Source organism: Trachypithecus francoisi, unplaced genomic scaffold (genome assembly GCF_009764315.1).
Source record: "Trachypithecus francoisi isolate TF-2019V2 unplaced genomic scaffold, Tfra_2.0 Lachesis_group6, whole genome shotgun sequence".
Classification (NCBI taxonomy): Eukaryota; Metazoa; Chordata; class Mammalia; order Primates; family Cercopithecidae; genus Trachypithecus; species Trachypithecus francoisi.
The window spans coordinates 116249349-116267029 of record NW_022681471.1 but is presented as its reverse complement, the minus strand read 5'-3'; the positions used below and the strand labels follow the sequence as shown (position 1 = coordinate 116267029).

General features: G+C 45.4%; 1 protein-coding gene across 1 annotated transcript in view; it reads right to left on the bottom strand.

The window, feature by feature from the left end:
* The window catches only part of PHKA2 (phosphorylase kinase regulatory subunit alpha 2), a 92916-nt gene that overhangs the window by 42103 nt on the left and 33132 nt on the right, over positions 1 to 17681 (bottom strand). The window contains 8 exon segments of the mRNA XM_033202000.1: positions 990 to 1085; positions 3757 to 3879; positions 4806 to 4859; positions 6335 to 6481; positions 9573 to 9671; positions 10914 to 10994; positions 14827 to 14909; positions 17167 to 17335. Coding sequence (XP_033057891.1) covers positions 990 to 1085; positions 3757 to 3879; positions 4806 to 4859; positions 6335 to 6481; positions 9573 to 9671; positions 10914 to 10994; positions 14827 to 14909; positions 17167 to 17335 — 852 coding nt within the window.

The window sequence follows — 17681 nt, the reverse complement described above, 5'->3', positions numbered from 1 at the left end:
GCCCTGGCGATTTTGGGGAAGACACAGCCCTCTGAAGGGCTTTTCATCCCACAAACACAATAATCAAGCCCTGAGGCACCAAAAGCATTCAAGGGACAGCCTGGAACCAAGAATTCTTCTCTTCTAACCATGAGATACTGACAGACAAATCTTCCTGCCAAGATAATAGGTTTATCACGACCCAATTTAGGAAACTTGATAGAATAAAACTATGTTTGGGCATTTTCTTGGAACTAGACTGTTTTTCTCTCCCTGATGTAGAATGGCTTCTAACTGATTCTCAAACTCTAGCTTGCAAACTGCTTGAACCAAAGGAAGAGATTCTCAATACCCTTGCACATTGGGCTTCGTCTGTGGAAGTGTGTAAGAACACAGTGTACAACAGGGGTTTACGCTCTTTAGAGAGCCTGTGTCAGGGCTGAGGGAGGGACAGGTATCATTTGAAGGTCTTCAACTGCTGTCTCCCCGTGATACCCGTGATCAAGCATGTTCCACATATTTTTCCAAAGCCATGATTCCTTGGGATAGACAGGACACTATCTAAGGCTTTTTTTGTTGTTGTTGGTGTTGAGATGGAGTCTTGTTCTGTAGCCCAGGCTGGAGTGCAGTAGTGTGATCTCGGCTCACTGCAACCTCCACCTCTCGGGTTCAAGTGATTCTCCTGCCTCAGCCTCCTGAGTAGCTGGGACCACAGGCATGTGCCAACCATGCCTGGCTTTTTTTTTCTTTTAGTAGGGATGGGGTTTCGCCATGTCAGCCAGGCTGGTCTCAAACTCCTGACCACAAGTAATCCACCCACCTCAGCCTCCCAAAGTGCTGGGATTACAGGCGTGAGCCACCGTGCCCAGCCTACCTAAGGCTTCTGAAACCATGTTTGGAGAAAAAGTATTCATTAGATTGAAAAAGGGGATAAAGAATACCAACAGGCCAAGCAGTGAGTCACTTATTTCTAGATAAGCAGTGCAAAGGGCCCCCTGCCACTGGGTTACCTTGTTAGGCGGGACAGCGTAGAGTTCTGGCACCAGGCGGATCCCATTCTTGCCTCTAATCAGTATTCCCTCCAGGGCCTCTCGGTACTCTTGGACCTGGAAAACAGCCCCATCATCCATGACAGGAAGGAGGTCTGGTCATGAATGCTGTAACAGCAGTGCAACATGGAAAAAAAGCTCTCATGGCAACAGATTAGAGTTCAGACACAGGGCAAAGAAATGCACAAACACCCTCAGCTCCAGGAGTGCAGGAGGCCCACTTACAGTGTTAGGAGGAGCTAAACACGATCGGCTGTTCCTCTCAGGAGTGTGTCTAAGCTCAGCCCTGCCTGTCACGCTTCCAGAAAGAGAGACAGAGCACCCATCATGCAGTAGCCGTTTCTTCCCCCAAATTCCTCTAGTAGTCATATTTACACCGTGTATCAGATGTCTTTCGTGTTCTGTCTTTAATCCATCATGTAATTATTTCATTCTTAACCCCTCATATATTTAAATTTTGTCTCAGCAACTGGATTATAAACTTCTTGTTGGGGAAGCTGTATCTTAAGCAGTGTATCCCATTTCCACCTCTTGGTAAGTTTTCTACTTAAGAGGCATTCATGACTATTCAGCCATAAGAAAAGAATAACATTCTGTCATTTGCAGTAACATGGATGGAATTGGAGGTCATTGTGTTAAGTGAAATAAGCCAGGCACAGAAAGATGCTGCATGTTCTCACTCATGTGCGGGCGCTAAAAAAGTTGACCCCATATTAAAAATGTCATTGGGCAACAAGTGTGAGAGACAGCAAAGGTGTAGTAGGGCAGTAGATTTCATAAGGCTTAATCAACAAGATGCTGAACACAGTCATTTTCCTCTCCTGAGTTTTCTTCCCCCCATCGTTAAGCCTATTCACAATTGAAATTCTAAGTAAATTCTTTTGAGATCTTTCAATTCTGGGATAAAATGACAGAAAACCTAAGATAATCACTGAAGCCTAAGAGAAAGCATCAACAGTGGGGAAATATTAACATTTCCAGCTGACTCTTGGTTCTGAAGCCCCCAGCATTCCTGAGCAGGAGAGCTTTCAAGAGCTAAAATGGATCTCTGATTGCGCATCCATCCCCACCCCCACCAAACGTGATCAGAACCAGTTGAAAAAATGGCAAAGCATCTGTGATGTCAGTCATCCATGTAAGCTTCACAAGGCCAGATAAGTTCTGTTCAACGAAGTATGCTCAGGGCTCAGCACAGAGCATGGTACCAAGTAGAAGCTAAAGAGATAGGTCTTGAACAAATGAGCGCTGCATCAGCAAATGTTTACCGAGTCCCTGTGCCTATGTACTGTCATTTGCAGTAACACGGATGGAATTGGAGGTCATTGTGTTAGGTGAAATAAGCCAGGCACAGAAAGGTGCTGCATGTTCGCACTCATGTGTGGGCGCTAAAAAAGTTGACCCCATATTAAAAATGTCATTGGGCAACAAGTATGTTGTCCTATGTACTAAGTCCCTATGTACTAGGCACAGGGACTCGGTACTAGGCACAGGGACTATACCCGTGAACTGGAGAGAGATGGCCTCTACCAGGGTCCTTTGACAGGTAAGTGGGAGATACAACATAGTGTGACCCATGCTGTTATAGTTGTGGGGCGCAGGGGCACCTGCCCCAGCTTTTAGGGTCAGAGAAAGCTTTCTGAAACAAGACACACTTACATTGAACCAAGGGAAGGGGGGGCAATTGGGGAAGAAAAGAACGTCCTAGGCCTTTGAAAAGAGAGGAGGGCACATGGCCTGTTTGAAGGACTGAAAGGGCTTCAGTGTGCTTGGATCACAGAACTCAAGAAAGAAGCACTAAGAAATGAGGCTAAAGGGGTGAAAGCAGGGATCAGATCATATGGAACCCCACAAAACACATGAAGTGGTTTTCAAGCAAGCTTTCAAGCAAGGAAGTAGCATAACCTAATTTGCCTTTTAATAAGATCACTCTGGCATGGGTGAGAAGAATGGAAACAGCAGGGAGCCAGGCCGGAGGTTGAGATTCGAGTTAGGAGGCTGTTACATGAAGTAAGATGTTATCCAAGAGCACCCCAAACTAGGGTTAAAGACAGCAAACCACTGGCTGATCTGGAAAGAACAACAGCAACAGCAAAACCTGTCTGTGATGGACTGTTCTTGCTAGACCCCGGTGAACCATGCCTCCTAGTACTCATGCCCTTGTCTAGTCCCCTCCCGCTTGAATATGGGATGACCCTTTAACCAACAGAATGTGACGAAAGTGACATTTTGTCAGTTCCAGGCCTAACACTTAAGAAAGCTTGGCAGCTTCTGCTTTTGTGTTCTGGGGGGGAAAACCACCAACATGTAAAACTAATGGCCCAGAGGCTACAATATTGTGAGAAGCCCAAGCTAGCCATGTGGAGGAGAACCAAGGCCCCAGCCAACAGCACAGCTGAGCTCCCAGCGTCAGCTGCTAGCCAGCATCAATTGTCCATGTGAGTGAGGCCATCTTGGAAATAGATTCTCCACTTCCATGGAACCATCCCAGCTGACAGCAGGTAAAGCAGAGACAACCTGTCCCTGCTGGATTCTGCCCAAACTGCAGAATCATGAGCAAATAAATAAAATAGCTGTTGCTTTAATTCACTCAGTTTTGGGAAAGTTTGCTGAGTGGGAACAGATAACCGAAACAGTGACCTAAATTCTTGCATAACCCTATGTTCTAATAATAATCAGTATACCAGTGGAATGAAAATAATTTACAACATAACATCCAGCATTTTCTCACCTGAACAGCATCACCACTGAAGACTCCATCTATTATAAAATATGTCCAAAACACAGGCCACTCACATTCAATGTTTTCAAAGAGCTTGAGTTCAGCAGGATCATAATGCAGTCGATTAGGGTCCTAGAATCAAATAAGTCAAACTTTTAAAAGGTGATGTCAGAGTACATACATAATACCATTGTGCCTCACTGGGTTTCCCATGCTTGTCTGATTTTTACAGCTTTGAGGTTGGCATGAGTAGGATTTTACTATAATGAGATGCTGTTTTTGGCAGTTTGCCATGGTAACATTTCAGAAAGCAAGTCAGAAACATACACAAGACTCCTTGGTAGTTTATTATACTAAAGCTTCCTATATCTCTAACAAAGAAATAGCAATATGTCTACCACCAAGTTTGGCAGATGATCTGATTTATATCATTATATTAGTCACTGTGGCAAAGAAACCCAAGGAGGAGGCCACAGTTGGTCTTTAAGAAAAATGTGTGAGCCACAGAACCAGTTGTCCTTGTCTACAAGCTGGTTTTATTTATTTTTAAAATTTTAAAGAAATTTTTATTTTTTTGAGACAGGGTCTCACTCTGTCACCCAGGCTGTAGTACAATGGTGTAATCTCTGCTCACTGCAGCCTTGACCTCCTGGGCTCAAGTGATCCTACCACCTCAGCCTCCTGAGGTGCTGGGACCACAGGTACATGCCATCATGCCTATCTCACTAATTTTGTTTATTTTATTTTTTTATAGAGACAAGGTCTCACTCTGTTGCCCAGAATGGTCTCGAACTCCTGGGCTCAAGCAATCCTCCCTCCTCAGCCTCCCAAGTGTTGGGATTACAGGCCACTGTACCTGGCCTATAAGCTGGTTTTAAACGACCAGCTCACCGTCCCTACTGAAGATACTATTCTATTGCCTGGCTCCAGGCTTGCTGACTCCAAAATTAATACTTCCCTTTCCAATATTCCAACATATAATCAATAGAGGGAGAACACAGTGGCAATTTAGAGATGAAACAGTTGAGGAAGGATCAGAAACAATATTTAAATACAACCTCTCTTGGCGTTTTATAACCATCTCGAAGGAAGCGACAGCATCCATAACGCCCCTAATAAGAGAAAGTGCATTCGATGAGCTCAGAGGAATTTTTTTGTCATTTTAATTCAAGTCAGCCCTGTACCCTCTTTCCCATGAATCTTTTAGTAGTGAATTTTATACTAACTGTTCTTTGCTGTCAGTACAGTTATTAATATATTTAAGTAATAAGCAAAATCAATTCAGGTTTGATCGGTACTTGGAAGGGAACGCCAAAACATTTCACTGGAGTATCAGGGCTGCAAGAGTAATTACCACGAGTCCAGTGAACAACCATGCCTTCATTATGATTTACTGTATTACACAGAGACCTAAAAGGACCCTATTTAGAAAAGCCACCAAGGCAGATACTCGGATTGGTTTGCTCCTACCTGCAAGATTGGAAAGCTAAAAGGACATTCCCCAGGCTCCTGGAAGTTAGGCTTTGGCTGCAGAGGAGGCTCTAAGGTCAGATGCACCTCCACAAAGGTTAGCAGAAATGGAGGGGGGTGGCTTCCTATGCTTAGGACTGTCGCTGCTGGTTTTGGGCTGCAGGCTCCAGGGTTCTGCCCCAGCTTTCTGGATGCTAAGAAAGGAGGGCAGGTGCAGCAATCTCTTAATCTGACCCCCCTAATCCATAAATTGCAGCTTTAGGTGTCCATTCTCCAGTTCTATAAGTATGTGGAAGCTGCTACAGCAGATGTGGCTCTCGCAAGGGTAGTGGAAGCAACTATGTCCCTAGCCCTAGCGACCAGCACTGCACTGTCCTGGGAGTCATCTCAGGAGGCTCAGCCTAGAACCCGCTCTTCTTGTAAACACTTCATTCCCTGCATTCATCCCCTTCCTACTTCAACTACGTAAAGGGGTTCCCTTTTTCCCACTGAACCCTGACTGAGACAGCTGCTTTCTTTTGGGAATATGATTGGAGACATAGGGACTCCAAGGGACAAAAGCATTTTTCATGGAACCTAAATAGGACAATCAACCTGCAGATTTCAGCTTAGGGAAACTTACATTCTTTGATAATTTTACCGATAGTTTCAACTGGCTGGAGTATTTAATATTCTCAGTTTAGTGTATCATGGTTACTGCATTTTACCTCAAAACAGGGATTTTTTTTAACCTGAAGGTAACTTTGGGATTGGCAAGTCCACTGAAATTGTGTGTAAAGTTGAGGATATTGGGACATAGGCATTTTTTTCTGGCAGTGACTCTATACACTGTCTGTGACCTCTAAAGGGTTAAGCAGCTCTGCCTTAGAAGTATGGTACCGGTACAAACTGGGGTTCAACGGTGCCTGCTTGAGTGCCAGTTCTGCTACTCAAGGAGAGAACCAAGCCACTAAATCACTTGGAGACTTTGTTTTCTTGCCTGTAGATTCAGCTTTGAACACTTTATGCATCTGCTTAGCTAAATCAAGCAATTAACCTCATGGGGAACTGAGGCATGGGTGAGCTGCTCCATGCACATCACACAGGACAGAAGGGCACCAGCATGGCTAATGCTTACCTGGAGCTTAGAAATAATTTCATTTTTGGTCACATTTACGAGGTTTACATCTTCCACTGCAAAGGCCGGGAAGGAAATAATGGAAAGAAGTCCAGCATCAATTTCTTTAGATGTCGATGCTCTTGGCAGCATGGAGAACAGAATAGACTGAATGAAAAACAAAGAGGTGGTTTAACCCGGAGATGCACTAATAGGCGCAGTATCTAGGGACCATGAGCTCAGCCCCAAGGGAACATTCAAATACGGTTGCCAATTTTGAGTAAAGCTTTGTCCTACCAACATGGCCTCTGCTGGCCAACCCTGTATACCCAGCCAATGATTCCTATTCCTCAGGCGAGAAGTCAGGGCTTGGGGAGAGCATGGTACCTTCTGGAGCCCGTGCTGCCAACTGCTTGTCTCCCTTCCTTCCGTGCCCTGTTGACTTTGCCAGACCTTTAGGACACGTAGGGGAGGAACTATAGAGCCACCTGTGTCAGTAGGCTAAGGTGTCTTGGCTATGAAGACAGAGACCAGAAAAGAACGCATACACGGGGCCAGCTTGGAGAAATGTCTGGCTTCTGTGAAATGTGACCAGTTGGACTGGGTGACCCAGAAACCACTTAAAGGAGGAGTCAAATCCAGAAGATCTCATGAACACTCAGACAAAATGGTAAACCACAGAAGTAGTTTAGTCCTAGAATCTTTCTAGGGTTACTTAGAGGCACTATAATATGGCCTCAATTATAAGTAAGTGGCTGGATTAGGTGCCAGAAACTTGGAAAGTTGAAATTATCAGGAAAAATTTGGGAAAGGAAGGAGTTAACACTGAGATCTAACATGTACAGACATGGGGCTAGACCCCTGCAAACGTAAGCTCATTTAATCTTTCACATGAAGAAGTATCGGGGGAACCCCACCCCCGATATTTATCGTGGGTTCTTTTCTATTTCCTAGGCGTCTCGGCTGGTTTGAGAAATAAAGGGAAAGAGTACAAGAGAGAGAAATTTTAAAGCTGGGTGTCCGGGTGAGATATCACACGTCGGCAGGTTCCGTGATGCTCCCCAGCCGTAAACCCAGCAAGTTTTTATTAGTGATTTTCAAAAGGGGAGGGAGTGCACAAATAGGGTGTGGGTGAGAGATCACATACTTCACAAGGTAATAAAATATCACAAAGCAAGTGGAGGCAGGGCGAGATCACAGGACCACCGGATGGGGCGAAATTAAAATTGCTAATGAAGTTTCGGGTAGGCGTTGTCATTGATAACATCTTATCAGGAAACAGGGTTTGAGAGCAGACAACCTAGCTGACCACAATTTATTAGGTGGGAATTTCCTCATCCTAATAAGCCTGGGAGCGCTACAGGAGACCGGGGCTTATTTCATCCCTTCAGCTTCCACCATAAAAGACGGGCACCTCCAAGGGGGCTGTTCACAGACCTACCCTCAGGGCGCATTCTCTTTCTCAGCGATGTTCCTTGCTGAAGAAAAGAATTCAGCGAGATTTCTCCTATTTGCATTTGAAAGAAGAGAAATTTGGCTCTGTTCAAGGCCAGTTCAAGGTTACCTCCCTTGTTCCCTGAACATCGCTGTTATCCTGTTCTTTTTTCAAGATGCCCAGATTCCATATTGTTCAAACACACATGCTCTACAAACAATTTGTGCAGTTAACGCAATCATCACAGGGTCCTGAGGCGACACGTATCCCCTCCTCAGCTTACAAAGAAGATGACGGGATTAAGAGATTAAAGTAAAGACAGGCATAGGAAATCACAAGGTATTGACTGGGAAAGTGATAGGTGTCCATGAAATCTTCACAATTTATGTTTAGAGACTGCAGTAAAGACAGGCGTAAGAAATTATACAAGTATTAATTTTGGGAACTAGTAAATGTCCATGAAATCTTCACAATGTATGTTCTTCTGCCGCGGCTTCAGCCGGTCCCTCCGTTCGGGGTCCCTGACTTCCCGCAAGAAAGAAGGACTTAGGGTACCATGTCCAATTCACACCCGAGGACCCTGAGACTTCGAGCAGCTAGTAAGTGACAGAACTAGGAATCTAACTCAGGCCCAGCTGGCTGCAAAGCTCATACATTTCCACTGGATTACACATCTATTAAGATGCACACCACGTCCAGGCACAGTGGCTCATGCCTGCGACCCCAGAGCTTTGGGAGGCTGAGGTGGAAAGATCACTTGAGGCCAGGAGTTAGAGAACAGCCTGTCCTTACAAAAAAATAAAAAAAAAAAAAATTAGCTGGATGTGGGTGACACATGCCTGTAGTCCTAGCTACTTGGGAAGCTAAGGCAGGAGGACTGCTTGAGCCCAGTAGTTTGAGGTTACAGGGAGCTATGACTGCACCACTGCACTCCAGCCTAGGCGATAGAGCAACACCTCCTCTTAAAAACAAAAACAAAAAAAGATAGATTATACCCCAAGAAATACCAGGACTACCTAAAGGGGAAAAATTGAGTGAGCTGGAAGATAGGGTCAAGATGGGTGGAACCCTTCAGCTTCAGAATAAAGCTTTATTTTCTATAGCCAACTGAGCCCAGGGCCCTGTTCTGTAACTCACTCTTCCCTAGGGTTTCTCTGCCTGGAAACACAAACTTCTACCAAAAGCTCTCCATTCACAAGTCTTTATGTATCTGACCCTCTTTAGCCCCAGCAGCATACTTGGCACACAGTGGGCCCTAACTAAGTAAGAGTGTGCTGACGGCCTAGCAATTGATGACTTGCACTCTGCTCAATAGAATCCCCCAATCTGTATTAGATCACTCCTTTCTTTGACCTGTATTTCAGAGGTTGTACTAATTTCCCATCTCATTTCTTCTCCACTTCCTATTCCACCCATCCCCACCCCCCGCCCCCAAGTGAACTAGTGCGTGCTCATCATTCAATTTGGGGGCACTGTGAAATAAACCTGAAAGAAAACCACCTATGTGCTCAAAACACATAAAACAAACTTTGCCTCTTGCAAAACAAGGCTGCTTGGATTGCCAATTCCATCTCTACAGCATCATGGTGTCTTACACTTTTCTGGTTTACAAAGTGCTTAGACAGACTAAGTTGACTGATTCTTACAACTACCTTGTGAGGCCAGAGGAGAGGGTCCCAGGATGCCCATTTTATGGGTGAGAAAACTGAAGCTCAAAGGAGCAAAGTATCACCAAGCCAGCAAGGTGGGGAATCTGCACTGCATCCCAGGCCTTCCATGCCCGGACTATCCTTCCCTGCTCTCTGAAATGCAAGAGGCTATTACCTGGCAGTGCTCAACCTCATCCGGCAGAACATGAATCACTGACTTGCGTCCTCCATGGGCTCCAAAAAGGTCCAGTTCATCAATTGCCTCAAGAGCTGCCTACAAACACAGGTATGAGTTACTTTTTCTTTCTAATAAACATACACTCCAATATCTGGTGCTCCTTTTTCATTAAGCAATCTAGTATATGTTTTCCCAAAGGTAACGAAACACATTTTAAAAATCCAGCTAGACTCCTGTAGTCATGTTCTAGTCTTTTTTTTTTTTTTTTTTTTTTTTTTTAGAGACAGGGTCTTCCTATTTTGCCAGGGCTGGTCTTAAAGTCCTGGACTCAGGTGATCCTCCCATCTCGGCCTCCCAAAGTGCTGGGATCACAGGCGTGAGCCACTGTGCCTGGCCCTATTCTTATTTTCAGTGGATCAGAGCTCTCCTGTGCATTGCTGCTCATTATGGAAACAAGAAGGAGAAAACAGAAAAACATTTTCCAAAGTGAAGATAGTGTTCTACCAAAAAATGAATTAACAAGTTCATAACGTTGTGTGTGTGTGTGTGCTAAATTCATGGTCGTCTTTTCTCTCACATGTTTTAACAGTTAACTTCAAACATCTGGCACTTCAGAAAGTTAATTCTTTTAGTAATAAGTACATTTTCTGTTTACTTCAACAGAGCATAATTTTTATTGCTTTAAAAATTATAGCCCTGGAGGCTCTACTCTGTCCAAAAAATACACTTCATTCTGGAGGAGGGAGGGAGGCACACTATATGTCTATGGCAAGAGAAGCAAACTGGTGACCCACAGATTGAATCTGCCCCATAGGTGTATTTTGTTTGGCTTGAAGAGTATTTTAAATGAGTTTGAATTGGAGTACCTTCAGGGAAAGTTTCCTAGTGTCCCCAATACCTCCCCTGACCCCCATCTTGCTGTCTGGCTAGTTTCACTTCGTATTGTTATTTGACTGACCTTGCAGACTTTTGAACTTGTAAGTCCGACCTACAAAGTGGTGATATTCTCCAGTCCTCTCTGAGACCCAGAAAAGAAGACCGGACATCACACATGCAGCTTCTTAAACAACAGCAAGAGCTTAGACCCGTGGGTGATGGCAGCAGCTAACCAGGAAGGAGCACTCTTACTTTCTGCCACGGCAGATTTCAGCATCGGAAACCTACCTTCTTTACCTAGAATTTCAGGTGGCTGGGGTACCTGTGCCACTTGAATTTCAAATACTTGCTGTTGACTTTTGAAAAATATGCTAATCAGATTAAATCCAAATTCCTGATGAAGGGAACCAAATCAAAGCAGTAAAAACGTGCAGAAGGAAGAACAAACAGGACGACCGTCACCTTGGCCATTCCTACGGAGCTTGCATTCAATTCTGGGATGCCCTGATTAGTCTTATCTCCACGCTCCCACATTCCATAATCCTAGGGGAGAAAAAGGTGGGAATCAGAGGGGAGAAAGAGGTATATGAGAAGTGCTATGGGAAAAATGCTTCATGTTCCTTTTCAAACATTAAGTGGATCTTCTCAGAGGCTTTGTAGACTCATACTGTGTTCTTCCTCGATTTCAGTTCATGAGACCTCTGTGCAGAATTTTAGAAGAAAATACTCAAGTGGGACAAAAGTGCATGCCACAACACTCTCAAATTTCTTATTTCTAGAAGGTATTCATTTGTAAGAAACTCTGGATGTATGGAGAACAAAATATTTTATCTTCTTAAGATCAAATAAAATGCTGCCTCTCTATTTAGTCGATGCCTTTGAACTTATGTTGTAAGATGGAATACAGAAACTTTAGCACATGGGTCATAACTAGTCGAAGCCAGCAAAAGCATTTAAATTAATTTAGTACCTATTTTTAGCATTACCTCTTGGGGAAAAAATGCTCAGCAAGTAACTGGAGCCAAAGTCACAACTGAGACACAGAACACTGAACCTACGTGGTATTTACAAACCAATTACTAGGGATTGACTCAGAATGCTGGCACCCAGAGGACTTGATACATGTGTACCTAACGTATAATTCATATTTTCATTAAAAAATCCACATATAGGATGCTATTTAATTTTTTTATTTTTATTTTTTGAGACGGAGTCTCGGTCTGTCGCCCAGGCTGGAGTGCAGTGGCCGGATCTCAGCTCACGGCAAGCTCCGCCTCCCGGGTTTACGTCATTCTCCTGCCTCAGCCTCCCGAGTAGCTGGGACTACAGGCGCCCACCACCTCGCCCGGCTAGTTTTTTGTATTTTTTTAGTAGAGACGGGGTTTCACCGTGTTAGCCAGGATGGTCTTGATCTCCTGACCTCGTGATCCGCCCGTCTCGGCCTCCCAAAGTGCTGGGATTACAGGCTTGAGCCACCACGCCCGGCCATGGGATGCTATTTTAAACAATGCTGTGTGTACTACTGAAAGCTGACCACCCAACATACACAGGACTGATGCCAACATTTCAGTCTTTATTTTTTTATCTCCAAAAAATAATATTTTCTTTTTCTTCTTTTTTTTTTGAGACAGAGTCTGGTTCTGTTGCTCAGGCTGGAGTACAGTGGCGCGATCTCAGCTCGCTGCAACCTCCACCTCCCAGGTTCAAGCAATTCTCCTGCCTCAGCCTCCCGAGTAGCTGGGATTACAGGCGCACACCACCACACCTGGCTACTTTTTGTATTTTTAGTAGAGACGGAGTTTTGCCATACTGGTCAGGCTGGTCTCAAACTCCTGACCTCAGGTGATCCACTTGTCCCGGCCTCCCAAAGTGCTGGGATTACAGGCGTGAGCCACCACGCCTGGCCAGAACATTTTCAAAATGTGGGGATTGAGACTCAGGCATCCTAGAGCAACTTCCCCGCCGAGCGTGCCTGGTGACTGAGCCTGGGCTTCTTTCCTTGAGCACTCCTCTCATCTGCGCCTTCCTGTGGCCCAACCCACCTTTCCTCCAACCCTGGCACTGGGTGATTCATCCTCAAAAACTGCTCTGATTGCTGCTTTCCCTTGCTTCAGGGTCTAAAATGACAAATGGTGTATTTCCTAGTGGATCACATTCACCTCTCTCTGGATGGCCACATGCCCCATGATCTGGCCTCCTTAGACACACCCACAAGCTGAGAGTGGAACATAAGATCCACTTATGTTCTACTCTTTTCCAGTGTCAGCTTTCCCCCTAAGTCTACTCCTTTACTCTGTACCCTTTTCCTCAAGCACCCCCTAGCCCACCCAGCCGCACTCAGAGCCTGTTCCTGCCTCTGGGACTGCACAAGCTATTCCTGCACCCAAACTCCCTATCTCCTCCCTTCTGCTGATCTCGACTGTGCTCAGCTTCCAAGGTCCAACTCAATGCCCACCCTTTCCACAAAAACTTCTCAAGTTTCTTCAGACTAAGGTTTGTCAACTTCAGCACTACTCCATTTCGAGCCAGGTAATCTGAGCCGTGGGGGGCGGGCCTGTGCATTGTAGGATGTCTAGCAGCAGTCCTAGTCTTGGCTCACTAGATGCCAGGAACACCTACTGACCAGGTGCGACAACCAAAAACGTCTCCAGACGTCGCCAAATGTCTCCTGGGAGGGCAAGATTGCCTCTCGTTGGGAATCACTGCTTTAGACCTGAGGTCAGCGAACTCCATCCAGTCTTTGGACCAAATCGAGTTTCCCACCTATTTTTGCAAAGTCTATCTGGGACACAGCCATGCTCATTTGTTCACATGTCGTCTATGGCTGCTTTCATGCTACAAAGGCAGAGCCAAGTAGCTGTGACAGAGACCCCAGGGCCTGTAGAGCCAAACATATTTACTCTCTGGCCCTTCACAGAAAACCTTTGCTGACCTTCCTTTAGACCATAGTGACTTTTTAAAAGCCAACCTTTACCTTTTCCCTCCTTCCCTGATAGCTTTACACACTGGGGTTGTTGTGTAAAGGTGCCTCAGGCTTTGCCTTCCAAACCAGACAGAAGCTCGGAGGAAAGGGGGTTTATATACATTTATACTCAGCAAATCTGGCCCAGGTTGGGGCTCTGCCTGGCTTGAGCCCCTCTACCTGTGGCCCGGTTTGGGGTGATGCTCATGGCACCCCAGCTCCCACCAAGGTGCTAATGCTGCTACCTCTTTATCCCCAACTCAAGCCAGCACATATGCATCCTGCAGGACATTTTAGGATCTTATTTCAAACAAGCATAATGGGAACTACCATTTAATCCAGCAATTCCACTCCTGGGTAGCTACCCAGAGGAAAAGAAGTCATTATATGAAAAAGACACTTGTACATGCATGTTTATAACAGCAAAAACATGGAACCAACCAAAGGCCCGTCAGTCAACGAGTATTTAAAGAAGCTGTGGTATATATATGATGGAATACTACTCAGCCATAAAAAGGAATAAACTAATGGCATTCGCAGCGACCTGGATGAGACTGGAGACTATTATTCTAAGTGAATTAACTCAGGAACGGAAAACCAAATATCATATGTTCTTACTCCTAAGTGTGAGCTAAGCTATGAGGATGCAAAGGCATAAGAATGACACAATGGACTTTGGGGACTCAGAGGGAAAGGGTGGGAAGGGGGAGAGGAATGAAAGACTACAAATAGGGTGCACTGTATACTGCCCAGGTGATGGGTGCACCAAAATCTCACAAATCATCACTAAAGGACTTCAATGTAACCAAACACCACTTGTTCTCTAATAATCTATGGAAATAAAAAAAAATAAAATAAAATAAAACAAGCATAATGGGCTGGGAGTGGTAGCTCACGCCTATAATCCCAGTACTTTGGGAGGCCGAGGCAGGAGGATCACCTGAGATCAGGCGTTCGAGACCAGCCCGGCCAACATGGTGAAACCCCATTTCTACTAAAAATACAAAAATTAGCTGGGCGTGGTGGCAGGCACCTGTAATCCCAGCTAATCAGGAAGCTGAGACAGGAGAATCACTTGAACCTGGGAGGCGGAGGTTGCAGTGAGCTTAGATCATGCCACTGCACACCAGACAGGGTGACGGAACGAGACTCCAAATAAATAAATAAAATAAAATAATAAAACAAGCATAATGGATTCAGACAGAGCACAGAGTGCATTCCAAAAACATGAAACCCCCAACTCTATCCCAGGACAAAAATACGCACCTTGTGTGTGGAGATGACACAATCTCATAGCTCCAGTCTCACTAACTTTTTGGTGAGCCCCAAAAGCTTGGCCCTCAAAACACTGTATGATTTTTATTCTTTTTGATGACTGGCACATCGGAAAAGACTGCCAGGGTTGATACTTACAGCGACTTTATATGCAGCTTCTATGTAAAAGACAAGATTCTGTATGAAGGCCACCTCATCGAGGGTGAAAATGATACGTAAGCCTAGCAAAGAAAAACAATGAGGTTATGAAGCCATGTTGCAGAGAGCTGCCAGTCACAAATTACAAATATCACACTAGGAAATAAACCCTTTTACTCTCATTTTCATTTTTCTTCCAAAGGCATCAAAAACGAAGTCTGAAGTAAGGCATAACAGCGAGTGTCTAATCTCAGAAAAGAGGGAAGGAAGGAGGGAAGGAAGGAAAATAAGGAGAAGGAATGGCTCCATTTTCCTGTGTGTGCCTATGAGTAGAAAGGGTTGAGAGAGATTTGGACCTCTGGTACAGGTTGGATTGGTGCTGAGAAGGTTCCAACAAAGCAAGGATTTTAGTCCAGAAGAACCACAGATACTGTCCCTATCTTTGAGTGAGCCAAAGAGAAGGGTGAATACTTTTCCCAGTGGAGACAGGGAGTCCCCAACTCCAGGAGCTGGCCTTCCACCCTGCGGAAAATACAGTTATAACAAATACAGGTATTTTTAAAGTATGAATTCTGGAAGTTGCTATGGATATGATAGGAAATGGACTCTTACATCAATGACAGAAGCTTAACTAGTAAGCCAGATTAGAAGTTGAATCTGAACAAAGTTTAACTAGAAACTGAAAACAATTTGGCAATATATATGAGTTGCCTTTGAGTGATATCTAATTCTCAGAAGGAAGTAAATGAAGATGGGGTCAAAGTTGGTATTGCAACATTAGTTATAGAAGCAAAATAAAAGAAGGAAGGAATAGTTTAATTATGGTATATCCATTGATAAACTCACTAAAATAATGTTTATGAAGAGCTTGTTATATCATGGGAGAAATGCTTGTTATAACGCTATGTAATAAAAAGACTATGTTTATGTGTACAATGTGACCTTAAACATGTAAAAAAAAATGCACAGGAAAAGGAAAAAAAGACTTGGAGGAGACACAGCCAAATGAAAGTTGGCAATGGAATTTTTTTCTTTGTATTCTGTTATATTTTCCAAAATATCTACAGTGAGCTCATATTAACTTTCATAGCCAAAACGTTAACTTTATAAATGTGTGATTTATTCACACAGCCAAAACAATACTGCTGACTGATTTCTGGGATTTTGAGGGTTTCACACTTGTGGTCTGCAATGAATGGGAGGCCTCAGACACATCAGTTGACTGGACTGGTAGGTCATACGAACTCCGAGACACAGCTGCTAAGTGCCCTAACGTGGGGGAACAGTTGTGGCACATGCCATTGTGGGAGACAGACCTCCTGGTGTAAGACCCTAGTGGGAGAGAGAGAGGCCTGGTGTTCAGGCTGTCACAGAGGCCAGCGGCTCCGGCTTCAACGGGAACAAGGCACACCGCCAGCAAACTGTAAGCCTGCTCAGCCTGCTGAGTAGCGGGCTGCTCAACCTGCTCTGGGCACGCTGCTGAGTGGTGGAAATGGTGTTGTTCAAATATAATTTGGAAAAGTGAGGGTGTGTCTAGAAGAGGGTGACCAGGGTAGTGAGTGGGAGAGCTGAAAGGACAGGGCTGCTGATCCTGGAGGAGAAAAGTCTAAGAGCAGGGGTGAGATGGCCTGCAGATAGCTAAGTGTCAAAGTTAGACCGGACCTAGGGGCTCCAGGAACTAGGAGAGTGATGGTAAGGGGGCTGTGTGCTCAACAGAGGGAAACTAAGAGAGCCAGCTCAACAGCCTTCGCCCTGCTGCTGCCCAGGTGGAGGGTGACTGTCCTCTCTGCAGGTTAGACAGGGTCTCTGCACTCACTGCCCTATCACAGAAACAAATGCATGGAATACGGAGAAGCATGCTTGTCTTTTGTGTAAACTGCTAATTTATAATACTGACTGCTATGGTTTGAATGTGTCCCCTCCAAAATTGAGGTGTGGCCAATGTGACGGTATTAAGAGGTGGGGCTGTAAGAGGCGATTAGGCCCCATGGACTCCTCCCATCCTGCATGGGATGAAGGCTCTTAAGAAACACACTTCGTGCAGCCTCCGGCTCTCCTGCCCTCCGGCCTCCCCCATGAGAGGGCACAGCGGTCCTCCTCTTTGGAGACTGGAGCCCTTACCGGACAACTGAGCCTGGCAGTGCCTTGGTCATGCACTTCCCAGCCTCCAGAACTGTGAGAAAATGCATTTTGGTTCGGTATAAATGGCCTTGTCTGAGGAATTTTATTAAAGCAGTGAAGCAGCACATGGCCTGACACACTGGCCGCTGCCTGCCCTCCTCCCACCCCTTTTCTGGATTGTCACTCCTTATACAATGGGCTCCAGTGACCCCGGCTCACCTGAGGCAGTCATCTGGGCCAGGAACAGGAGGAAGAGAGAGGTGGCATCCACCTGGAGGTGGCCCCACTGGTCATCGTCCACCACCGTGCCGCAGGTGGCGGTGTTGTACTTGGCGTGCAGGCTGTCCTTGGTGCTCTGAGTGTGTTTGAACTTCTCCACTTTGGCCACCTGAGGGAGAAGGCAAGCACGCTCTGCATAGTTATAGGGGTCCATGGCTGGCAGAGATCACCGCCATGGCCAGCCACCTGGATCTAGAGCTCTTATCTGCTACTTCTGGGAGCCAGATGGACGGAAGGCAGGTGCTAGGTGGCACTGCACAGAGGGACTGTGCTGGGGATTCTTCTCGCCCACTAGCCTGAAATGTCCCAGCCTGGGGTGAATCTCATCTGCAGGAGTGACAGGTCATGCCAAAGGGTGTCCTTGTCTACATATCTCCAGCTGTGACACATGGCAGATACTCAAGGAGAGACGGACGGAGGGAAGAAGGGAGAGAAGGAGGGGAGGAAAGGAACCT